This window comes from Lacerta agilis, chromosome 3 (assembly GCF_009819535.1).
Source record: "Lacerta agilis isolate rLacAgi1 chromosome 3, rLacAgi1.pri, whole genome shotgun sequence".
Lineage (NCBI taxonomy): Eukaryota > Metazoa > Chordata > Lepidosauria > Squamata > Lacertidae > Lacerta > Lacerta agilis.
The window spans coordinates 65,986,778-66,013,836 of record NC_046314.1 but is presented as its reverse complement, the minus strand read 5'-3'; the positions used below and the strand labels follow the sequence as shown (position 1 = coordinate 66,013,836).

General features: G+C 40.3%; 1 protein-coding gene across 8 annotated transcripts in view; it reads right to left on the bottom strand.

Annotated features, from left to right (window-relative positions):
• The window catches only part of ARID1B (AT-rich interaction domain 1B), a 440,842-nt gene that overhangs the window by 14,799 nt on the left and 398,984 nt on the right, over positions 1-27,059 (bottom strand). For 2 of the 8 annotated variants that reach the window (XM_033144053.1, XM_033144061.1), the window contains 8 exons: positions 22,789-22,895; positions 21,882-22,040; positions 15,028-15,237; positions 13,548-13,752; positions 4,272-4,410; positions 3,301-3,473; positions 2,730-2,880; positions 630-746 (listed from right to left, as the gene is read on the bottom strand). In XM_033144053.1, coding sequence (XP_032999944.1) covers positions 630-746; positions 2,730-2,880; positions 3,301-3,473; positions 4,272-4,410; positions 13,548-13,752; positions 15,028-15,237; positions 21,882-22,040; positions 22,789-22,895 — 1,261 coding nt within the window. The remainder of the gene's footprint in view (positions 1-629; positions 747-2,729; positions 2,881-3,300; positions 3,474-4,271; positions 4,411-13,547; positions 13,753-15,027; positions 15,238-21,881; positions 22,041-22,788; positions 22,896-27,059) is intronic. The other 6 variants (XM_033144057.1, XM_033144058.1, XM_033144059.1 and 3 more) reach the window with 4 other exon arrangements.

Here is a 27,059-nt window from a genome sequence, read left to right as displayed (position 1 = left end):
CTAGAGAGCAGACTCAGTTCATGTTGATGTCTGCAAGTGAGAGAGGTCTGTGCATATATATGCTGGAATTCTAGCTCCTAGAGGGTTCCACTGAAAAACATAAGCCATATCTCAAGGAATCTCAATTAATTTGTTTACAAAATGTCGCAACCAAAGAAAGACATGGGAGCCTCAACATTTAATGACTAAATTTAAAGTAAAAGGTTGAGAACAGTACTTCACGTGTACCAGTATATAGGAGCAAAACAACAGTTTTATTTTGATTTATGGAAGTAAAAGGGCTTTTGCTATCCCATGTTCTCTAGAAGTTCAAAATGAGCACTGTTATAATCCAAAACTGAAATAATGAAAAGCCAGACATCAAGCTCCTGTAAGTTCTGGAAACACCCCACCGACATGGTTGCTGAGCCATTGCTACTGTTCTCAAAGGAGTCAATGATGCCAGGGAACGGCAGAAATCCCATTGAAAGAAAAGAGGCTACACAGTGACAATGCTTGGTAAATTGCACCTTCTGCCCAGTGGGTCTTAAGATTTAAAATTATCTGGTTAACACAGGCATTTGAAGTGCTCACTTCGGCAGCACATATACTAAACACAGGCATTTGAAACAAATTAAATTGTTGTTCACCTTTGCTGCCCAGGGTAACGGTTAGGAGAGTACATGCTTGGGTCACTGTTTGAAGGCACCATGTTGCTTTGACCAGGTGCTCCCATACTGCCTTCAGGACCCAGCCCATGATCCGACCTAAAAATGACAAAGGAAACCTCATGCTGTAAAAAGCACTTATTCTCTCAATGTGCTAAAAAAATAATTATAAAATTAAGGCATAGCCAGTTTGGGCTCCAGACCTCTCAGGGACTCAAAGTGTCATTGAGACCACTGCAGTTTATTTCCTCAAGGAATAAATTTATGGCACCTATTTTATGCTGCTCTTGATTGTAAAATTCAGCCTACTGAAACCTGAAACATGGAAATAGCTACACATAACTGGGAGGGGGGAGGGACAAATGACATGCCACTTACAGTTCTGTGACTTCTATTCCTAACAGTAAAAAAAATCACAAAACAACTTAGTTTGACAAAATTCAAGATGTTTTCAAATTAGCTTAATTTTAGTTTGGCCATCGAACACTGGATGTTTTGAGAATATTTGGTAGAGATTATTTCTAATAATTAGAGTTTCATGTTGCAGATTCACTTTTTAAAGAAAATAGTTGTGTGTGTGTGTGTAGGCAAATTTGTTATTTAGCTCTTTAGTGAAGTTGTGGGACAAAACACTTCTAACTGGTAAAATGTATTTTCCTCTGCACTGATCCTTTCTGCTGGTATCCAGCGCTTATAATAGAATCATAGATCTGTAGAAGTGGGAGGGATCCTGAAGGTCATCTAATCCAACCCATGCAATGAAGGAATCTCCACTAATAGCTTTTTCAAAAGTCTTTATTAATATAATTAAGAAATAATCCATTCTAGCTACTGAACCAATGACAATGGGATTATAGTTATGACCACATCACAGGAGCAGTGCCTCTCAAAGACAGAGGCAGGAAGCTAAATTACTGGGATATAGAGCAAAACATAGTCTGCATGCTTTGTTTTTATTGAAAAGAAGAAAAAGGAGCTTTTTGTTTTTTTGTTTTACTAGTGCTGTGCCCAATTCACTGATATTCACTGCAAATGTCACTATTTTGAAGAGAGAGAAAAAAAGGTTTGCAAAAACCCTTGTACCTTCCATTCTTTCATGCATTTTGCCATATTTGTATCCAGCCATTGTTCCCCTTCCCAAACTATTTGAGTGCAATTATTATTATGATTATTATTATTTTACCTAAAAAGACTTTTGTGCTTGATCCCAAGCAATCACCATCATATAGACAATCAGACCTGGCTACATGGTGATATCACTTAGGGCAAAGAAAGCTCTCCCACTGACCTAACTCTAAATAGCTGGAGGGAAATGCACAAGTAACCATGCTGACACTCTCTGTCTTGCTCTGCTGTTCGTTTCACTGGCTGCCAAGGTAAGACTTTTATTCCAATTACATGTAGTTGTGCTTGTTGGGTCAAAATATAAATGAGGATATGCATCCTACTCAAAGTAGTGCTGTGTACATGGCAGAGATCAAAGTTTGGATATACACTGGATTACTTTCAATGGGACATGCAGTCAGGTGCACATGCAAATGTGCACCCACATTTTGCCCCATTTGTCAACTATGCTTTGGCAATGGGGACCTGCTCCCTCTTTCTGACACCCACCTCCTCATGAACATTTCTACACCCTTTTGCAAAGGAGTCTACAAAATCACCCAAAAGAGTGGAGTGCAGTTTGCCAGGGCTAAAATGTTCATTAAGAGCAAACACACTTCAGCTCATTCATGATGATACCCCTCCAAATAAGAATTCAAATATACCCAACAACATACCTAAATTTGCTTATGCAGCTACACCCCTCACTTACTGATTCCTTGTAGGGGGGGGGATAGACTCAGTTTTTACTAATGATTTTACTCTAATTGATTCAGGAGATTGCTACATTACAGATAGGGAGCCTGTAGCTCCGCAAAAGTTTTTGGGGCTGCACCTGGCTATAGTCCAACATTACCTGGATGGCCATGGGTTTCCCATCCCTGGCCTAGATGATGTGAAGTCGTCAGTATAGAATGCCATTGTAAGAGAGGAGCAAAAAAGACAGGTACTTCTTTTAAAAATGACAGAGTCACTCACCTCCGGTCATAACCACTTCCATAGGGAAACTGCTGGCGCTGGCCCATGCCCATGGTGGACATTGCCCCCGAGGGAGTTTGGTTGTACATTTCCTGCATTCCACTGTTGGGCATCTGTCCAGGGGTCATGAAGGGTTCACTGTTTCCAGGCACTGGAAGCAGAGAAGAAAACAGGAGCACACATGAAATTAATTGGCACTTACTCCCAGATAGCTGTGCGTAGGACTGTAGCCTAGCAGTGCGTTTTTAAAACTTTGCTGACAATCCTTTTCCCTTTTATAGAAATATCCCTCCGTCCAAACCACACCTTTAAGCAGATCTTTAAGCAGAGGCTTGACAGCCATCTGTCAGGAATGCTTTGATGGTGTTTCCTGCTTGGCAGGGGGTTGGACTGGATGGCCCTTGTGCTCTCTTCCAACTCTATGATTCTATGATTCTACACCAAACCCTGAAAGAGCACCTATAGCTTATGAAATTTAATAAAAAGCAGAGAACAGTGAGAACAGTATCATACAGGGAATTCATATACACATACACATACCGGAATAAAGTAGCTAGGAAATAGAATATACCTTTTCTCATCCCACCAAAAGGGTCCTTATTCGGTTCATAGGGCATTCTTCCCATCATATCTGGCATATTCATAGTCTGCTGATAGGGTGCATTTGGGGTCATGGAGTTTCGCTTTGGGAATGTCGAATCACTTACATCTGAAAAGGGATCATGCACACTAATGGAACTATTTCTAAAGAGACAGAGGAAAAGAAAGCATTAATGTCATGGAAACAGAAACACACATTGTGATACCTTATTAGATGGCGAGCCATGAAGTTCAGTGAGTTAAATTGCTCTAAAAAACTCCATCGGTTTTATACTTTTACCATTTTACTTTGACAGACCACTTTCAAAACCCACTTTCAAAACCATTCTAGGCATTTGTGTTTTCATATAGTAAACTACCCTATGATCCTCGGATGATGGGTGCTACAGAAATTTAATAATAATAATAATAATAATAATAATAATAATAATAATAATAATATGGCGGGGGGGGGGGGGAACGGGACCTTTTCATAAGTGTCCTGAAGCAATGCAAGTGATATGAGTTCCAGAGTAAAAGACTGAGCCTGCAAACTCACATGTAAGCTGAAACTAGCTAGTCTCAAGACAGTGCCTGGAGAAACCTTCTGTATTTTGACCAGCAATGAGTGCAAATTTCAAGACAAAGCCTAAACACTCACCGGGGGGGGAGGGGGGATGACCATTATAACAAGCTTCCTCCCACTTTACACTGAGTCCATGCAATTCAAGGTCCCATGATAGCACCCTCTTTCATGCCTGGGCACTGGGGTCAGGATCAAACACGGTGGGGCAAGGGATTATGGAGTTAAGATTCCCATGACATGCAATCATATCACAAATACCAATGAGATTTCCACAACTACAATACATTGAATTCTGAGCCACAAGAAATCATCCCTGAAAGAAAGATACAGTACAAAGTCCAGACAGGCTCTAAGAAAGGGGAAAGAAAATATACTACCTGTTGCCCTGCAGAGGTGTCATTTGTCCATGAGGTGTAGATGCTGGTGTTGGAGGCTTGAGGTCACCTGGTACTTCAGTCATGGAATTGCTACCAGTTGACTGAGGTGTCTGTGGACCTTGAAGGGAACCCGAATTTGCTGGAAGATTCAAAACAGGAGAATAAATATTAGGCATGTGGGAAAATAAATAACCATGAAACCAAGAGGGGGAGACAGAGAGCAAGTGCCCATCAATATTTTGTTTTCTCTGAATATACCTGGTGCCTGAGATGTTTTATGTTACTAAATTCCTGTCTTTTGTATATCTAAGAGATGAGTCTACGGCTTAAGCCAAGATGGTTGGGATTCAGGGTGGTGGTTGAACACATCTCTAAATAATAGGTCACATTCCCTATGTCTAATCCTCTCACTGGATCACTAGATGCCTCACAAGAAACAATTAAATTGAGAGAATGCTGATCTTCCCTCATCCTACCCCAGACACCAACAAAAAAGGCAGAACTAATCTTCTGATTAGATGACTGTTCCAAGGACCATGTCATCTCAAGTGACGCATGTGGAAGAAAAGTTCCCATTTTAATAAAGCGTAGACATGAGATGCCTTCTGCAAAGGTAGTGATCCTAATGCTTCATTATGAGTAGAACCCCAAATTACTTTTATTGTAGCCTATAACTATGGGAATTGACAGATTCATGGTATCTTGAGCTTATAGAATTATCCTCGGATGAATATTATAGTGTCTAAATCAGTTCTATAAACAGGTGCTATTTGAGTCTTTGGGGTTTGTCCTGTCCATTTACTGCTTCCTGAAATACTGGAACCATTAGCAGCGGTTATTTCTGATTCAACAAACACAAAACTGAAAAAAGCTGAGAATTCATAAGCTGTTGACTAGAAAATATCAAATACTCATCTCACACTATATTTCAACCTTTCCTCAGCACATTAAGCATCGATTTTGCTTAGCCGTACCTTAAAGGTAAAGGGACCCCTGACCATTAGGTCCAGTCGCGGATGACTCTGGGGTTGCGGTGCTCATCTCGTTTTACTGGCTGAGGGAGCCGGCGTACAGCGTCCGGGTCATGTGGCCAGCATGACTAAGCCGCTTCTGGCGAACCAGAGCAGCGCACAGAAACGCCGTTTACCTTCCCGCCGGAGTGGTACCTATTTATCTGCTTGCACTGCATGCTTTCAAACTGCTAGGTTGGCAGGAGCAGGGACCGAGCAACGGGAGCTCACCCCGTCACAGGGATTCGAACCGCCAACCTTCTGATTAGCAAGCCCTAGACTCTGTGGTTTAGACCACAGCGCCACTCGCGTCCTTAATTCTAACTAAATTCAGTCTAAGAAACAAAAGCTAATCGTTTGTAGAACATACTTGTAACATTTGCAGGAAGCACAAATATACTCTGTTTTGGGGGCAAAATAATGATCTCTCTCACAGTGTCTAGTCATATAAATATGTCTGACATAAAAAGAGAAAGGAAAACAAGATACCCAACTGTGAATTTGTAGGCTAGGTTTCTACCTGCTGGTTGTTGTTTTTGAAACTACTAGCTATAATAAACAGCTGCAAAATGTGGCATGCAGTGGAAGCCATGGGCTTGAGCCTCAAATGTGAAACAAAAGAGCTAATTCTAAGGGCCCGAGTATATTTCAAAGGATTTTGAAGTATTGCTTTCCAATACTTTATTTTTTTACTGATAATCTGTCCAGTCTGGAGAGGTTCAGGTCAGGCAACAACTTTACCATTATTATCATCACCAGCACCAGCACCATCATTATTATTATTATGATTTTTTTTGGGGGGGGGGGACTTATCCAAATAAATAAGGTACAACAGGGTCTGTGGAAGTTTTTTTGATGAGCATCAGGAGGTCCAGAGCTCCACGGCAAACACTGAAGACACCTTTCTTCTATGGGCTCATATGGTTCTAATTTGTTGCACAGAACTAATGCACCAAAAAGCGATCTCAGAGGTCATGGTGGAACTCAGGTGCACAAGAGGTCTACAGCTTTGTTAGTCAATGACCCCTGAATTATTGCTAAGGAGGACTGCAAGAAGTTATTGCTGTATTAGTATTAATATTTGTTAGTCGCTTGTCTCACATTGATCTGAAGCAACTTACTCTATACGCCACTACCACTTCTTGTGACATTAAAATATGTAATCAACACTTTTAAAACCACAAATTACTTCTAAAGTAGCACTGAGGGGTGGAGTTTTAGATTAATTACAAATCGTTAAACTCCCTGCCTTTCCTAGTCCCAACTCCCCACCTATCCACTCTAAACCATAAGTACAGAGTGTAGAACCAGAACCAACCGATTTCAAAGGGATGGGCAGTCAGAGGAACATTCTCAGCCCCAGCTCTACCACATGTAATGCCGGGGCAGAAATGACAGGAAAATCCACAGTGTCACTCCAAAAAAGGACGTTCACTTCACATCCAAAATGTAACCTTACTGCAATCCCATGCTCTCCTCTCAGAGGCGCTAGGGCCTTCAAACCCAATTAATCCTGGAGTATCTGGTGTAACTCAAGTTAATTTCTACAGGATATAGCATTCATGCTTCCCCTCCTGCTGTCTGTGCATGCATGCATGCATGCATGTACATGCACAAATGCACCTGGCTGCTCTCAACACACTAGGATCTTTCCAAATGCTAAAAAATACACCCTCTTGGGCAAATGGAGCTCTGTGGAATCTCAGAACCAAGGGGGAAGAGAAGAAGTATCCCTGCACCACATTCTGGGTTCTGTTTGTCAGGAACAAGCAAAGCCAATTGAATACTGTGCTCCTAATGTCTATCCCTTCAAGACAAAGCAGGCTAAGAACCTTAGAAAAGCCCTGCTGCATCTAAACAATGGTTCTGATCTCACCCAGTGGCCACCCAGATTCCTATGGCAAACTTGCAAGCAGGACGAGTACAAAACAACGTTTTCCACTTGTGCTTCCCAGCAACTTGTATTCAGAGACACACTGTCCCCAATACTGGAGGTAATACCCAGCCACCATGGCTAGTACCCACTGATAGGCGTATCCTTTATGATTTTGACTAATCTCCTTTCAAAGCCAACAAGTTGGTGGCCATTACATCTTTGTGGGGCTGTGGATGCCATTGTTTAACATGTTGCTGTTCACAATCCATGACTACCTATAAAATCTAGGCCTGATTGGATACCCATAAACATGTGCAAGTGGGGGGGGGGGAAGATGCGACAAGCAATTAAGGGCTGAAAAGGAAGAAAAGCCTGTGCTGAATCTGTCTTTTTTTTATTAAAAAAGCAATTCTTTTTAAATAATAAAAATCAGACAGAAGGTGGCCTGAAACTAACTCAGCTACATCACCCAAAGGACAGGAGCAGGCAGAAAAGTGAGTAACAAATTCTGAATGTGGATCCTGTAATGCGTCAAAAGCAGGCTTCCTCAACCTCAGTTTTCCAGTGTGTTGACACTACAATTCCCACCATCCCTGACCACCGGTCCTGCTAGCTAGGGATCATGGGAGTTGTAGGCCAAAAACATCTGGAGGGCCGAGGTTGAGGAAGCCTGGTCAAAAGCTTGGGATGAACTCTTTATGGCTAAGGAATGTAATCTGGAAAGCACTGTCACTGTGCAATGAGTAGCAGCTGCACCACAGCAGCACTTGGCGAGTTGCTAGAATAGTTTCAGACATCTTTTTCATTTGCCATGCCCACCTAATCATACTATCCAGTTAATAATAAAAAGAAGAGGGGAGGGAGAGAATGAAACCTCTTCTACTTGCCAGCAGTCTCCCAGCTATTCCCCTCCCCCCCAAAAAAATCAGGCTAGAAATGGGGTGTGTGTGACTATAACCTCTTGGAACTTCATTAATAAGAGGCCTAACATGCTCTCTAGGATATCCCTACCTTTTGCCAGAAGCTACAAATGTATACTCTAAAGTAAACAATGGAAAGGTTACTGAAGGTTAAGTACATTCACATACTTCAGTCTTAACAGCCAGACGCCACGCTGGGAACATAATTTACACAGCATGAACTCAGTGCCCTAATTCTGACAAGGGTGGGGGAAGCGGTGGGAGGTTTCACAGGATGCATCACATGTCCACAGTGAATGGAGGTCAATCAAAGGGCACCTTTGTTTATAACCCAGACCCCTCTCTCGTTTATCTTCCGCTGGGGATTCCCTGGTTGGCTGCATGACAGATTTTGTGACATCACCTGTCAGCTAATAATAGAAATTCAGTCAGCCACCTGCCAGCAAAGATAGATGGGTTTTTGGTTACAGACTTACTAATTAAATGACTGGCTTACACCCGCCTCCCCTCTCCTCCCTCCTCCTTGTGTTGCATCTCAGCTGCCAAGGAAACCCAGGGAGCAGCTCCTCGGTGCTCTCTGTTGTAGTAGAGTCTCAAACTTTTACGGATTTGCTATAATGAGCCCTCTGCTAACATCACAGAGGCAGGAGTCTTTGAAGTATTTGGCTCAGTTCTCTCTGACTATCTGGTGAAACAGAAAAACAATAAACAGATCCACATATCAGCCAAGGATGAGGCCGTATGAACCCCACAGCATGCAGGGATGTTTGCAAAAGCTCATACCTTGGGGCAACACCTTGGCATGTTCCCTTCTGATAGGATTTATTGAGTAGGAGTGAATGGCGTTTCATGAATCGCAGCAGATGCTGCACACATGCATTCAGATGGTAATGACTGGGTCAGAAATATTCTAACACAGCACTACACGGCACTTTGAAACAAGTTAGGATTGTTAGGATCAGAGCCTTAGAATGAGAGTATCTTGGCTGATATGTGAGGAAGTCTGCACTCCACTGAATAAGATTCTCTGTCTTGCTCCCTAGGTGTAGCAGTCCAATTCCTCCTGACGAATTGGTGAACAATATATAAGCCACAGGGAGAGAAAAAACAACCGAGAAAACATTGGCTAGAACCTTCTTTTATGTCAAGTGGCAGAATAAGCATGTGTAAAGCATGCACAAACATGCAATGTGCATGAAAGTACTATGTATACATGGTTGCATTTGCTGTGGGTGGCATCCTTCGGGGTTTTTTTTGAGGGAGAAGGACGTGCCTTTACCCCTGAGATACTACTATCCCTGAGATATTTGGCACACATATTCAGGATAAGATTCTAAATTTTAAATTAGAACCACAGCTCAACTCCCTTATCTGTTTGCTGCAAATATATCAGAATTTATTTTCATTTATAATGGGAATATAAGATGTGATGCACTCAATATTGTAATGAAAAATAAATAAATCTTATTAATTTTTTTTTTAAAAAATTATTGCCATGCTCATGGCAAAGACTCATTTGTCTATATTCTTATTATAATGAAACTTATGAAAGTTAGCATGCATGTTTAGAACACCTTTCTAATTTTCAAGTTGAAATATTAGCATCCTTTTTCAAAGAGCCAGGACAGCTGTAAAATAGTGTGCTGGCATTTCACTCTTAAATACTGAACATGTAAAAATGAAACATACAATGTTCCGGTACATAGTAAGACACTATTATTTGGCTGAAGTTAGACCCCAAAACCACTTTCAGTGGGACAAGAGGTGGGGGAAGAAGATTCAAAACACAGTGCAAACCAGTATCAAAAGTGAGACCTTTCAAACACTAGTACTGTATGTAAAATGAAATTTAATTATATCCTAAATACAGCCAGTGAAGTGGCTAGGAGGAAATTGGAGAGCTTAATTTAGTCTCATATATAAATTCCTTTTCCTGCTTTCAGCAGATGCTGATGAGAAATCTGTTTCAGCATTGACTTTGTACTAGTAAAACATAGTTCAAAGGAGTGAATGCAGAAATGACAGGACTGTTTCCTGTTTTTAGTAGTATCTTATTCTGCTTCCAAGCCACAGCAAGTTTATCTAGCCCAACTTGCAACACGAGTTCTTTTGTGTGGTTTACAGTGCCAATGGATTCATAAACTGTTTAAAAAGAACAAATGCTGACAATTAGGAGACCAGTCCTTATGCATTTTGCAGAATCTATACCTCAGCAGGATTCCGTGTGCTAAAGTTCTTTCATCTAGAAAGAGTCTTTCTTGGTGTAGACCTGTTTTACATTTCCCTCTCCCACAGTAAACAAAACACACCTTCCTTTTTAAGTCCCTAAGCTCTGGGGTTTTGGGGATGTGTCAGAAGAAGTTTCCATTTTGACCAAAGAAAAGTTCTTTGAACTATGTACAGTGCTGTTGATCAGGGGCGTTTCTAGCCCTTTGGCTGTCCGGGGCGGGAAGCCAAGAGGCACCCCTGGGGGCGGGGCATCGCGGCACATCATGACACACGCGATGCCCCGCCCCCGGGGGTGCCGGGCGATAGCTTCGGGAGTCTCTGCGGGCTGCAAAGTCTCCTGAAGCCGCCACCCGGCAGTGGCACGAAGGGGTGCCGGGCAGCGGATTCGGGAGTCTCTGCAGCCCGCAGAGACACCCTAAGCCACCGCCCGGGCTCCCTTGGTGGAGCGTGAGTCGGGGCAGGGAGAGGGACAGGCCAGCGAGGAGGGGTGTCACCCCTCCTCGCTGGCCTGCCCCTCTCCATGCCCCGGCTCTGCAAGCCAGCCAGCGGCGGAGCTCGGCATAGAGGCAAGGGGCGGGCCATCGAGGACGGGGTGGCACCCCTCCTCGCTGGCCTGCCCCTTGTCTCCATGCCGCGGTGAAAAAAGCCGCTGGAAGGGGGGGCTATTTTCAGCGCTGCCTGGGCGGAGCTGCAGGGGCAGCCAGTGAGGGGGGTGGGTGGCAGTGCCGAATATAGCCTTAAAAAACATAGAATTTTTTTAAAAAAAACAGCCCAGGGGGCGGGGCCACCACACGAAGTGTCACCCCCAGCAGGGCGCTGCCCGGGGTATTTTGTACTCGAAATCTGTCAGTTTCATGCCAGTTAGAGGGTACAGAGGTGTAAGGAGTGGTGATGAGAGGTTCAGCTGCACAGGGGTGGGGTTGGGAATGCTAACACTAATTCTTCTTGTTGTTAGTTTGTGGATGTCAGACCCATTCTAACCCCTGGACACAGCAAATGTTAAAATATAAGCCAAGCTAACTTCCTGTGTTGATGCCATCACCTGGGTGATGGGCCATTGGAACAAAGGAAATGTGATAGCCATAAAGAGAACAGAGGAAAGGGGGCTCTGTGCCAGTCAGCAAATGGATGGGGTCCCTCCTCTACCTTTTAGATGGTGAGAAGCAAAAAGTCTGAGGGCAGTTTGCTGTGATGTGACTAAGAGGAAAAAGCTGCAGGCTGGAAAGGCAGAGAGAAAGCCATGGCTGATTTCTGCTTGAATCCAAGGTTGTGGCAATTGGAGACACAGTACCATTGTTGGTGTGGCGATGCTGTGAACCCCTCCATCGTAGGCTCAGGTTGTATATATGTGTACATAAACCATATATCATTGAGACGCCATAGTCTCTGCTGTGCCTCATTTCCAAAAGGAAACATGAACCCTGGGTAGGCACCTGGAATTTCACACCACTCGGAGATTGGGATGGTATGCAACCGTATTTTTTACTTTGGTTCTCTATCTTTCTAGTGGGTTTATATGCTGCAATAAAAGGACACTAAACTGCTATGAAAGTTTCCTAGTTTTTGTGAAGGAAAAATAATACTTCTCATCATAGCTGGAAATGAATTATCCTACCATAATGCGCACCACGTAAAAAATGGACAATAAGGTATATTTGAAGGTATTTATGGATGGATATATGATCCCATACCAAAATACCAAAAAAGGCAAAATTGCTCTAGTTCAAAATATGTTAATTTGTTGCCAGTGATTTAATTAATTTAGGAAAAGAATAAAGAACACCAGAACAAAAAATCTTAGGACATTTAATACTAAGTTTTATTATGGCATTTGCTCATATTCATTCAATGAATGAATGAAACGTTACCCTCAGTTGGCAGATACACACACATGCAAACACACATGCATGGGCACAGAGGAAAAAACATTTTTTTTAAAGCAGTGGTCATGTAATATAAGGGGTTGCAGTAGGTCTGTGACATTCTTATACAGAGCCCAGATGTATATATGATAAGAACAGCATACCCCATTCATAACAGCAGCCACTGTGATAATACTATCTTTTTACTGTAATTTAACAACTGTAGTGGGAAAGAAATCCAGAATACTGATTAAGCCCAAATTGAATAGAATCTACTTTACTGATAACATTCTGGTCCAGCAATTTCACACTGGATCCTCTGCTTTAAGTCTTTTTTGTTGAAGGATGATGACTTTGACGTTGCTGAGAGGTCAGCAGTGTAGTGACATGGGAGAATTTTCCTACTGGTTTATGAATGTTGAGATTTTGGTGTCAGATTTGTGCCCAGTTTCCCTTGTGTAGAAACTGACCTCTTAGTTCTAAACAGACCATGAAAGGGAATTGTGGCAGGTATACACACACACCCACACACACCCCACATATAAATAATACTGGAGAATGAGTAGATAAGAACCACTGAACAATACTATAATATGAAAAAACAACAACCTGGGCACCGAGTTCCTGTGTCAAGCTATCTGTTGCTAAACCTGGCCTCTGGATTTCTTGTAACTGTAAATAATATATTCTGAGACATTAGCAAACAACTTCTACAGTGCCAAACAGAAGCTAGCACTAGTCATCAAAGAAAAGATGGAAGGGCTGATGCCTCTGCCACCCATCTGTGCTCTTGGTCTCTTTGTTCCTTGCCCATGTGATCTCTACCATCACAACCTTCTCACTTCCTTCTGCACCCACTAACTGCTCCCATTCCTGATTCCTCCCTGTCTTTCAACTCATCTCCCTCAATATCCTTTCCTCATTGTTCTGACATATTCATTATTGAAACAACCATCATTCCTCCTTCCCTCAGCCCTCTATTCCTCCTCCTCCTTTTCTGCCAGCTCTCATCCACTTTCTCTGCCTTTCCCTGCTGCTTTCTATCTCAAACTAAACCTACTGTATTGTTTTGTTCCAGGGTCTTCCCTTCCTCTAAAGTGTAATCTTCTTTGCCTATCACCACCAAAAATGTGAGCATGTTCTGTACAAATGATGAAGAGTGTAGGTGAACACACCACAAATATTTGCAAATGTCAATATGAAAGCATATAGGTTATATAGGTTGCTGAAGAGTACAAAGACATGTTTAACTAAGGGGCTTGATAAATTCAATAGGAATATCCCAAACAGAGGCACTGGAGGTCTAGAGCAAAAAGTAACTACATCTCCTTTACACTTTAAGAAAACATGACCAATGTTCCTGCAGTTCTTCTGCTTACCAGGAGATGGCGGCTGAATCTTAGGTTGTTTCTTGGTATCCCCCGTGCTGAAGACTTCTGGAGGGGGCTCCTCCCCTCGTTCAATCTTGCATTCAAAGGCAAACAGGTACTGGATATATTGTTTTTTCAGGGAGCTGGCTGCGCTGCTTGAAGTGCCAACATTTAGGTTGGTTGACAGCTCACGCCACTTCTTATTTTTATTAACCTAGCATAAATAAATAGCAGAATCAGTGGATTGCAACCAAGTGGACTGATGAAAGCCAGGAGACATTTTTAAAAACACAGCACTTAATGCCTTGGTTTTTTTGTTTTTGTTTTTTGCCTCTTTTAACTAATGCTCATTACTCCCACACTCGTTTGTAACACACAAACAGCATTTACACTTATAAAACCATTAAAGAACCTGTTGACAGCTATACAAAACGCAGTATCTTCTGCCAGGCATCACTTCTCTACTCTTTACACTTTGGGGAGGGCTGAGGCTTGTAATGTGCAGTTAGCCAATCTATCTTCCACCTAATATGTACTTATTCGCTCTGGCACACAAACAAGCATGCAGACTCCAATTATAAACAACAGTTTCTAAAAACTAATTTAAAATGGCAATAATAAGGCCTTTTTTCACTGTTGAAGTGCTTTGACATTGATATAAAAAATTAAAATGAAAGGCCATTTCTCTTCCAAAATAGCCACTAGTTGAAGGATCATTTAGCTAGTAATTCCTAATTCAAGTGCTGTAATGCCAGGGCTTCTTGTGATGGAGATCAGTGGTCTCTTTGTAGAACAATATATACAGTCAAAAAAGGTTCAAAATGAATTGCAACCGATTTTGAACATACTAAGGTGATTCAGTGAAAACAAAATCGAAGAAGTGTGCATGCACACGAAAGCTCATACCAGGAACAAACTCAGTTGGTCTCTAAGGTGCTACTAGAAAGAATTTTCGATTTTGTTTTGACTATGGCAGACCAACACGGCTACCCACCTGTGATTCAGTGAGTTACTTTATTGAAAGCCTTACATATGGTGGCCAACTAGAATGAATCTTGCTTCATGTCATATGATATCAAAGCCTGCAAGTCTTAGAGCTGCACAATGACATTTTTCTGTGCTTGTGATGAGAAAGAAGTGTATACCATGTGAATTCTTGCAAACTAAATTCCAATACTGCGTATACCAGCTCTGAAACACAGGTGCATATGACAAAACAGACACTTGCACATTTTTCACAGAAATGGTATACTGAGATGTACCCTCTATAGCTGTAGTGGAAAGACATAATTATTATTTATAGTTGCTAATATCTATATGCTAGCCAAGAAAATACTTACACACATATGCTTAATAAATCCAGAATAGCCCTGGTTCTTAGACTTGGGTGCTGCTAACACAGCGGTCTGACTTCAATCCCAGAGGCGCACACCATTGTCTCTCCAGACAGATGGATGCCAACGAAAACCAAGACATAAGAATTTCTTACCTGTGCTAAACCTCCAATCTCCTTAACACAGACATACAGCCTGAAAAGATCTAGTGGCTTCTTGCCTACAGCAGGTAGACTGGCCACAGGTGTTCCTCTCTCTTCCATGAAGTTGAGATACCGATCCACCCACATTCTGCGCTCTGGTTCGTTTCCCAGCTCATACATTTTTGTGATCTTCTCTCCAGTTGTGGTAGACGAATTTGATTTCTAAAGCAAAAGCATTTTTTAAAAAAAGCATTGGGGTAGGGGCAAGAAGGGAAAAGATAGTAAGAAACTCACAATGGTGACAAAGAGTGGATGTTAAACTAAAGCTATCACACAACAGGCAGGAATGAAGGCTACTAGTTCAGGCACAAACAATACATTCTGTCCACATGCTGCAGTTTGCTCATCTGATTTTGTAAAACAAAGGGCCCAAACTCCCCCTTTTATTATTTTTCATGTTTTGCCCTTATACATGAACTTTGGATCTCAGAAGGCAAGTTTCTGATGATGCCTCAAGTCATTCATAACGTAGCTTCATTAAGCTATATGATATAGGAGGAAAACAAAAAATATTGCTTGGAAATTCACCTTAAAATGAATGCCACCAGATATGAGAGTGAAAAGCTAAGGGTGGGAAACCTACACTTCTAAAGAAATAATCGTAGAATGGAACAGGTCAAATCAATTTTGCCAAATCTGGTTTCTTGCTATATCTGGCTAAAAAGTTGGTAAAAGTAAGTCAACACGGTTATTAAAAATGTTCTCACTCAATTGCAGTGCATGAGCTGTCAAAAGTACTTTTTATCAGTTTTCTAGGGTATTCCTATGGTCTTCTGAGCTCAATTCTATTTCTGTGTTATTTATGAAGCCCTAACTGTCTCGAGTCATTCAAACATGACATATCATTTCTTCCCCTACATCCATATGTACCACCTGTATGTGAAGTTCAAGGGGCAAAAACTCTTAAAAGTGATTATGGCAATAGTTGCTTGATGTTGAGGCAGTTGCCAAGGTCTCATCTTGTTTCACTGACTTCCCTGCTTGGGGTGGAGTCCATTGCTTTTAATTAACCAAATCACCTTGCTCTATAAAACTTTTTTGCTTTATATACAAAATTCTCATTTATTCACAGTAATGCTTCTTATGTAAATCTGTTGGTCACATTCTGAAATAAAGGACAGTATCAATTTACTTTTAGCATATTTACCAAAGGGACACTTATTAATTACTTAGGTTGAATTGGGGTTTACTAGATGCAAATGGAGGGCTGCAACAGGAGAATGTGGCACATCTTATTGCCTTTCCTATTGCTTAATTTAGGAGGATATTAATTCTTTATCAACTTTGCCATTAAAAACAATTAGATAGTAAACTATTTTAGTGAATTTTTAAAAAGGTAAAAAGGGCTATAGATATTTCACATATATTCACAAATATTATTTTGGATACGTCAATATATTTAGAATGCAGGGAAGCAAACAAAGAAATGATGTATTGCCCCAGAACAACTAATTATTGCAGCCAACACTATTGTTAATTAATTTTTATATTTTCTTACTTGTGATTCCACATGCTCAACACTTGCAGCACATGTTATCTCTTTATAATATAACCCTTAATAATTTTTCACTCTGCTGCCATTCCAATTGCCTATTACAAGAAACATTCAGACTTAATGGCCAAACAAAGGTTTTTCAATTTTACACAGTGAAATACTTCTTCTTATAAAGCTATATCATCAAAAAAGGGGAAGTAGTTTACCGTCTTTTCTTTGCTGGGCACTTGTACTGTCTACATAAAGAAAAGTCACTTTTCAACGAGATGGCAACAGGCCACAAAGTGACAACATAATATGAAAACATTACTATTTACAGAAGGAAAGAAGGACTTCTCACTGCAGGAGCTTTCAGACTGTCAAGCTCAGTGAAGTGGGTGCAATTTTCCTCTAAAATGAAATATTAACTTCAGAAGAATGAGGAAAAAAATCTTTCCATAGAGGGCTTGATTTCTACCGTCTGCACCCCACAGCTAAAAACATTAAAAAATTCACATTTTGCACATGCAACTGCTCGGTCAAGCACAGATTACAGAAGCTTTGTATGGCCAGATTCTGCCTATAGAACATACTTCCTTCAAGTAAAGTTTTATACTTCACAATTCTGATATTTATTGCATTGTAAAATTGATAAACTATGAACTGAAGTCAGTGCAAAAATCAAAGCTGGAGTAAATAGTAAAAAATAATGAATGTAGCCTCAAATGGTTTTGTTGATGCACAGCAGGGTAAGTAAAGTAATTGTGCTGGTATTAAGTTAACCAAAAGTATTGCTTGATGAAAGGCTTCTGAAACAAGATGAGTACATAATATAATTTCTGTATCAGATGTGTGTTATCCAGTATTTAAAACATTTGTGACTGGAAAAGTATGCTGATGTACGTCGACAGTAGTTGTGCATTTATTATCCCAAACCTGCCTGTTCTCAAGTTACGTTGCAGTAAAAGATTTTTTCCATGTGTTCATGCAACACACCTCTGCAAGCATGTGCATCTAGCAACAAATAGTCACAGGTGAACTACAGCAAAGTTCAGTGCACCATCACTGATGTATTTTTGAGTGCCTGAAAAATTCTGAAGACTGCATAGCCTTCACTGGTGGAGCATTCACCATCCCGTAATTTGTATATGTTATTGTGAAAGTCCAAAATCCATAGAATATCTTGCATACATCTGGTCAATTTCCAGAATGGTAGCTAAACTAGTGATTGTTTATTATAACTATTATAGTGTTGTCCACATTTACTTACTTATCTCTGTATATCTGGACATTAATTGAACACATGGGGTATTGTTAACATTCCTCAGTGATTGCTGGCTATCTTACATGTTCACTCTAAGTTACATATTAATGGGAAAAATGACTCTCATTGTGTGAGGCAGAATCTGTGTACACAGAAAGGCTGTATACGGCAGGGGCCCCTGGAGAGAAGCAATGTATATCTCTTTGAATATAGGAAGATACCTTATACTAAGACCAGGTCTAGCTTAGTATTGTCAACACTGACTAGCAGCAGCTCTCAGGTGGGAGTCTTTCCCACTTCTACCTGGAAACACTAGGGATGAGACCTTTTGCATGAAAATCATGTGCCACTGACCAGCAGCCCTTCTTGGTATGCCTTTGGGGTACTACTTGGCTTTGTATAGTGATGATACCCACCACAGTGAAGAATTTAAGAGTTCACACCCATATTCTATCAAATATGCCATTTATTGCTATCCTATTTATGTAGACAAGAGTAAACATAAACTGATCCTATTAACAGCAGAACTGAAGACACCCAGTTTGAAATTCTCTCAGTAGATAATTACTCAACCAAGTGTCTTCATATTTTCCCATCCCAGTTGGCATCAAAGTAATAATCTTCATAATACAGAGCTATAACAATGCTTCACTGAAAGCATGCCAGCTCTAGAACTCAACTCTCTGCTAGAAATATATGAAGAATCTGACCAGATGTTGGATATGTTTTTTGGTATCTTCCAGCCAATTGATATAAAGAATACAAAGCAGCTATCCTGAACACTCCAGATCTGATAATTGATAAGGTTAGTAAAATCTGCTAACCAGATAATTTGGTAGCCCAAATATATCTATATAGTTTAGAAACAAAATAGGAAATTCTTTCCAGTAGCACCTTAGAGACCAACTGAGTTTGTTCTTGGTATGAGAATATATATGTAACCCTAGTTATTTCTTTTCTGGTTCCTTAGAACATTTAAACTCAATCAAATCATAGATTTGTGTTCGGAGAAGGTTTTACAATAAATTCTCAGAACTATATCTGAAGTGTTTACTCTAAATTGAAAACAGAAAGGCAATTACTCCCACCTTCTCTATCCCAAAAAAACCCTGAAATGTTTCTCTTTAATTTATGCGGAAACAAAACATGCATTTCTAACAGGCTCCCCTGGGGATGAATAACAGCTTAAAGAACTCGTGAATACATATTTTCTACCCTAAATATGTTCTGCATTTCTAGAAATATTTAAAAAGACTGACAGTCTATGCACTTAATGCCTCTCTGTGGCCATTTAAGAAAAAGTAAAATACTCAAGAAAATACAATAAATTAATTATTTGTAGAGTTGTCCATTTAGATAAGCATTCAGGCCTGGCCAGTTTTGACATTAGAGGAAACACACACCACCATATGCCTTCTGAGACTCAAAGTCATTGCCCTCTTTCCCTAGTTCCTCTCTACTTTTGTTGATGTTTTCACACTAAGGGCTACAAGCACATATCTCCAAAAACCCTCTAGAACATAATGCACTTATTTAAAATATTAGTTACCTTTTTTTCTTTTTGCATGGGACTTTTGTGCTGGTATTCATTTTGCCCATTGATAAAAGCTTAGCAATCTACTCTTAGAGCAGTGTTTTTCAACCTTTTTTGGGCAAAGGCACACTTGTTTCATGAAAAAAATCTCGAGGCACACCACCATTAGAAAATGTGAAAAAAATTAACTCTGTGCCTATATTGACTATATATAAAGTCATTTTTCAATTTTTCCCACGGCACACCAGGCAACATCTCGCGGCACACTAGTGTGCCACGGAACAGTGGTTGAAAAACACTGTCTTAGAGAAACAATTTGCCTGGAAATACTGTTGTTGTTTTTTTGGGACACCAGTTTGTTTTAATCTTCATGAACCAAACCAGATAAACACGTGGCTGTCATTAAAAGCAGCAGCTGTATGTATATCAACCCTGACCTTTTCCATAATGTCTAATACAAAGATGGGGAACCTTTTTCAGCCCAAGGGTATGTTATCCCATAGACAACCTTCTGGAGGTCACGAGTGGCGTCAAAACAAAAGTGGGTGAGGGTCACAGTGGGCACCCAAATGTATACCATATATCACACCCACCCCGTCCTAAAGCAATTAGGCTTGAAAGGGGAATTCTAGTTTTTACATGCCTGATTGCCAGCAAGAGTGATCTTAATGGAGATTGCAGCTGGATTGATGGAGACTGAACACAGCCATCGTTTGGCACCAGCAGGAGGTTATTTTCAAGTCTAATTGCAGCAGGACAGGGTGAAGGTGGTGAGTTTTGGAAGGGGAGCTGGAGTATAGTGTGTTACTTCTGGTGCGGCAATTAGGCTTGAGAATAGCCTTCCTGTGGCTCCAATGGAAGGTTATTTTCAAGCCTGTGTGTGTGGTTTGGTTGGGGAAGCCCCTCAGTCCTCATCTGGTTCATGGGCTGCCAGCTTCCCACTAGTACATGTGCCTTAATATCATCATATTCAGTGTCTCTCTGCCAATGGCCACCAGTGATATGGAGTGGTACGGGGAAATGCAGAAGACTAGAAAACCGGGAAATTGGTATGTCCTTGTATTAGACAGCATGGAGGTGGGAACTAGACCTGGTGCTGCTGTTTTGGTTGTCAGCTGCATGTCTTTTTCTAAGTTTGGATCAAGCATTTGTCTGATGAAATCAGATACTAATAAAATATTTTTTTAGAAAATATCTTCTTAGAGATCATTCCCCCCTCCAATCCCTATATACAATAATTTCTCTTATTGTTTTCTGGAATTTTCTTTTCCATTAAGGTGTCCTGGTGAAAATTAGGATTTAACTGAAGACACTTCAGTATATTTAGTGATCATTGCAATTGATGACATGAAAATCCCATTCTTCATGCTGTCAGGACTCCAAAATTTATTTAAAATGTTATTTATTTGTCTAACGAAATTGCAGTGGTTAAATAAATCATGTTAAGATTTTAGGAGGAATTCAACATTATGATCGCTCTGTCAGCAAAAGCACTTCTGCTTGCTAGATAGAACAAAGTCCTCTCTCCTCCCCCCTGCATTGTTCTGGAGTGTGTGTGTCTCCCAACTTCCCAGAGCCAATTTGGGTCAGGAGCATGGGGGGGGGGGTACAAGAGGAGAACATGCGGTGGAAGCCCCATTGCATTAGCAGGACTTGTGCTGGCTTCCACTAGCACAATTGTTTAGTTGAATTAAAGAACTGTAGAATTGGAAGGGATCCCAAGGGTAATCTAGTCGAACCTCCTGCAATGCAATTTGAATGCATAGCAGACCCTGCTTAGATTTCCAAAATGTGCTAGCAGTTTTATTTCAGCGTCATCTTATTCAAAATCATTTTGTGTTTAATGAACAAATACTTTTGAAACTACAATGCTGTCTGAAGACTACATGTGTTTTTCAAGTGCAAGTGGATACTGTCAATTTGAAAAAGTAACTTTCCTATAATGTATAAATACAATTTTATCCTGTATAATATTTTTATGACAGCAAATAGGTTTGGGTATTTGGAGATTATGATTGCTCCAGACTATAATGTACACTCTGAAATCACCCAATTCCTCAAGAAAGGAGAATTTTGTTCCTGTTTTTAGATGATAATGCTACTCAACACCCAATGGTGGGGGGGAACAGTTTTGCAAAGAGTTTGGACCCAGTAACTGAGACAAAATGTCCTTAACCAACACAGTTAGCATGCTCTGTAAGCTGATGCATTATGAGAAATATGTTTTCTTCACAACATCTGCTGTATTACAAGAAAAGCCAACTTCTGTGATATACATAAATTTAATCTTTTTATATAAAAGGACTGGACTAAATTTTGCCCTCAGCCAAGCAAGCTCTGTTCCCCACTAGAACCGAGTCAAACAATGAGCTGCAGGAACGTAACTTAGGGCAGAATTTAGCCTCCTCTGTCATTATAAAGAAAGAAAATCCTTTAGTGGATAAATAATGAAGGAAAGAATCTATAAAACAAACAAGCAAGCATTAAAATATAATAAGTACAAAAAAACCAAAACAAAAGCCAGAGCCACTTACAGGGCTTGATGGAGTCTTTGGCCAGCCTGGGCTGCCAATGCTATCACTTTCATCTCCATGAAATGAGGAGATGCTAGCAGAACTTGGGGACATTGGGGAAGGGACTGGCAGGTTGCCTGGGGTTGGGGGCTGTGAAATACCCTGAGAGATGTAGCTATCCTGTGGTAGAGGAATAAAAAAAGAGGACAAAGGCAGGGCAAACTTTATTAAAAATGAAAAAAATACATCCAGTTTAAACAGAATGACCATTTTTTTATTTTTAACTATATAAAACATAGAGAGAAACACACACAGACACACACAGAAAACACATACACATATAAATATATAGATATATAGATAATATGTAAAGTATAAAAACGACATTATTTATATAATTTGGAAAGTTTGCTGGATGCTTGGCTGAAGTCGCTATGCCACCATGCTTCCCTCAAGCTAAATGGAGTATCAAGCATGGGTTTCCCCTTATGAGATAAAGAGAAACAAATAAATAAAGCTGTTCACCTTATTTTTATCAAATAAGGCAGGAAAGCAAAAGTATGCTGCTGCTGAAACGGCCAAAACAGGAAGCTATAACCAAAGATAGAGGAAATGGCTGCAAGTACCAAGGTAAGACCCATTCTCGCCCCCCCCCCCACCGCGCACCCAGTGGCGTAGCTCAATTTCCCCACAAGGTTTTCCGTATGTTCCCTTGCCCCCGCGAGTTACAATGCCATAAGAACTAGTAACTTTCAGATCCACACAATGAAGGGAAGAAAATAAAACAACATAAAAAATAGATTGCATGTGAATGGAAAAGAGCATGCGGGATAGAACAGAAAAGGGCAAGCTCAAATCAGAGAATGAAGGACAAAATAGCAGAGTTCTGCTGCGCCAAACCAACATCACATGCAGGTGAGGGAAGTACCTTTTTGCTCTCAAACTGAGGAGGCCCATCTTCTTTTCCATCTGGCTTGAGAGGGATGGGCAGTTTGGACTCGCCTGGAGTCATCATATCTGCAAGACCCATAGGGGCTAATCAAAAACAGGAGGCACGATTTAGCATCAAGGTTGATTCTTGGTGTCAAAAACTGATGATACAAGAAACTGGAATATATCAATACTCCATCTTTTACAGAGGCTGAGAAGTCCTTTAGATCTCACAAATTAAGTTTTGAATGTGCTATATGTGCAATAGGAGAAAATGTCACCAAATTAGTACACCCACATAATCGATCTACAAACCTGAAACACAGTTTTAAGGTCTAATTTTAATATCTAATTATTGAGTGACTCATTTTAATAACTGGCAGGAATATAATCCAAACCATATAAGCTTGCCATGGTAATGCTGAAAAATTGCGGACAACTTCATTAGGCACCTCTTGGATTTGTGGAGTAACAAACTATGTTTGATTCTTAAGTCACTTTCTCAAGCACAAATGTTTTCATTATGAAAAGTGACTTTGGTTATACTAGCATTTTAGCAGTCACTATATAGTGCATACTTATTATGCAATAATACGGCACTCCCGAGTATCCAGGCCCATGGCTGAGTTTATAGCTACCTGGAGAGAAACTGATGATTTGGTTTTCATGAGAGCATTTTCAGTGTCACCAATTCTGGAACAGGTTCCTCTGCACTTTCATAGATGTGAATAAGCACCAGTTGACTTATGGTCAATTTGGATGTTTACTTCATAAGTTTAGGGCTGCAATATGTCCAGAATTTCCTGGACATATCTGGGATTTGTCTGCCGAAAATAGTGTCCTGGCATATGGCGGCTCACATCGGAATTTTAAAAAACCCAGCTTTTGCCTTAAAAAGCTCAACCAATTTGCCAAAAAAGCTCAACCAATTTTCACTTTTTGAAATATGGCAACTCTATCGTAAGTGGGAACGACAAACACAAGACCTACTCCTGCTTCTGCTTCCCTCTTAATGTCCCCATCACTGATAAACAGATCGTGCAGGTGGATTTGTGTTCTGACCCAAACTCTTATGCCCATGCAACTCCTTCATGGGTCAGATTCATGTGGCAATGTTTCATATATGACTTCATTAGTGGACAAACAGAAGTGCAAATGATTCTCACATCAGCTGTTCCAACTAATAAATTAAGGTCTGAATTGGCCCTTGTGGTATGTTATCTGAGTACCACAATAAAATCTGTATGATTACACTATAAAATATCACATAATATTTCTCTGAGCCTCTTAGTTGCCAAATCCCAAGCCTACAACCTACTCAACTACATTCTTCAACTTGTAAATTATTCTGTAGATCTGTTCTGTGGGTATTCAGCTATTTTCCTTCTTAAAGAAGTCAGCTGGGAACATAGCTGAATGCTGATCATTCTCGTTCAGATAACACTTATGCAGACACTTTCCAGAGGTGTGCCAAAGAAATGTTCATTTTCTTCTCATTGTTTTGAAGGTGGGGAAAGTGCAGTAGAGAGCTATTGTTGCATTTCCCCTGAATTTCCTGTTTCAAAGCCGAAAGTCAAAAGAAACATTCAGATCAATTATGTATATTGTGTTTTCTCTGTACAGTATAAAACTGTGTGAACAAACAGTGGATGCTCACACTGGGGAATGAATACTTTAAAAATAACAATTTCTAAGAATGTAGCACTGGACAAGTTATTGTAGTTACATGTTGTTCTTGTATTTACATGAAAACCAGTAAAATTATTGGGGGGGGGGGGTAATTTCTTAAATTCTCAGCCTTCCACATCCCAAAGGGTTGAGTGAGAGCAAAACATCTTGATGATGTGATTCAAGAAACATCTCTTTCAGCATTCCCTGTCATGTCTCAGCCTTTTCACTTCTCTCTAAAATGCCACTACACAAATCATTTGCCTTTCCCATTGCTTGATCCCCTGCTTAAATCTGTACATAGTTTCCCATACCCTCCTTCATCCAGGATGGACTTACCTTTAAAGGTCTCAAAAAAACTTGCCTCACTCTTTTGGTCGTTTATTACCAATTATTATACCCTCCAACTCTACCATCGTCAGTTACCCAAATGTTTCTTACTATCTAATCTGACTTCACACATTTTCCCTTGCTGTCCCCATGCATCAAAGTCCCTACCCAATATGTGCATAGTGTCATCTCTCTTGTTTGGTTAATCCCTCCTGAGAACTCACTTTTCCCAAGAGGCCTTTGCTTTAAACTGCTGCAAGGCAATTGCCCACTCAGATCTAAGTCCTGTTGAGTTCAATGGGGCTTACTCCTTGGTAAGTGTGGTTCAGATTACAGCCTAACCTTATACACACTCATTTGGGAAGAAGCTCCCCTGAACTCAGTGGGACTCACTTTTGACTGGACACATATAAATGATTGCATTGCAATATTTTAAATTTGCTGTTCGCATTCTTTCCTTCCTATTCTTGTCTCTGCCTCCCCCAATTTGATGTATTTCCTACTATTTTAGAATACAAGCCTTGGAGGCATTTCACATTCCCCCTTAAGAATTCTGCAGAGTACTATGTAAACAGTTGCCACCGTAAGTGTGTTTGTGTGTGTGTGTATTCTTAAGAGTATTTGCAATCTCCACTGAATATACAGTGGTAAAACCAAATTTTAAAGTATAAGCATTTTTGAACATTTTTAGGTTTTGCTACAAAATAGGAAAATATTATTAGTCGAACTTCCATTTCTGTTATTACCCTCCAAAATAAAAAAGAAGCCTGCAAATCTCAATGCAGTCACAAATGTATGTGAGCAAAAGGAGCTCAACATTTGGTATAGAACATATAGCTAACTAAGCTCAACACATTTTTGTTAACTATGCAAAATGTGTTTAAAAATAGTAGACGGAGAAGGAAAGGCTAAATAAAATATGATGGATATTACAGAATAATAAAAATCTAGCCTGATTATTATTGGGCTGCTTTGCTTTGCTGTAAAATGATACTGCAGAGTTTTACTCAGCAGCCAACATGTGGGAGAACAAGCCAAAGGGGAAGGGGGGAGCTTTAAAAACACTTCACAGATTGCCCACTACAAAATGATTATTGCACATATTCATGTATTACTATGTTTTAGAAAATAATTAGTTTTAATTACAGCAGTGAGAGAGCAAGCAAGACTCTGGCGAATAAGCTGGCAAGCTTCATGGTGCTAATTTGCTAATATCTTTAGCATCACATCGCTGCAGGTTGGGAGAATGGCTCTGCCAAAAAACCTACCCAGCCATGTGCCACATGAGTTTACAGCTAACTATATACTCAATACTAATCTTTGAACTGCCATAGGCTTATTTGTAGGTTGCTGTGGTGCGTTTGTAGTCCAAACAAGGCATTTGAAATATTGTAATGCAGAAATTACTACAGTACTTGGCTTTTTAAAAAGTAGTTTCAGTCTTGTATTTTTAAAAATGGGAACAAGATGTCTATTTCCAAACAATGCAATAACTGAGAAACAGCCAGTGTTTTTTATGAATGGAAGGGAAACGATAACGAAGCAACCAAAGAGTGACTAAATGCACAAGGCTATCCTAGTTGCATTTCTGACCTCACCCATTTGCTCTGGAGACAGCTGTAGGACTTAGGGCAGAATCAAAAGACCACTCTCCTTGTGGCCAGCATTTTTCCTACTTGAATTTAACTGCAGCAGTGGCAAGTCTGAATTTGGTTGCCAATTCACTAGCTGCAAGTTTGTGTGATGCCATTGCAAGCTTTCTGAATGATGCTGGAGTGGTTATGTTGTGCAGAACAGCAGTTTGTGCTAGCAGTGAAATCTTCAGGTGGCCTGTTCAGCTGCTTGCAGGATTTTGCAAGGGTGGTAAAATTTGAAAATTGTATATAAAATTCTGAGTGATCGATTAGGATCCAGAGAAACAGGCTGGGCTATAGAGCATTTTGACATGTACTTCTTATGAGCTGCCCCAATCAAGCAACGGGATGTATAAGAAGCCTTCCATGTGCATTACTGGTGTGGATTCAAATGCAAATCCAGTTGCAAATCAACATCTGCATTGCATTGCACAGGACCAATTGCTCACAACAACAGCTGAATCTAAGTTACCATGTCATCTTGAGAAAGAAGTACTACTATAGTCTTTTGTGTAGCATCCATAGGTATTTCTCTATCCTTTGTTGAAATGCTTTGTAAAGACTTACAACAATGCTTCCAAGGGATTTGCGGCTGGTATCCCTTTGCTTTCTAGTCCAATGACAAACTGAGGGTATT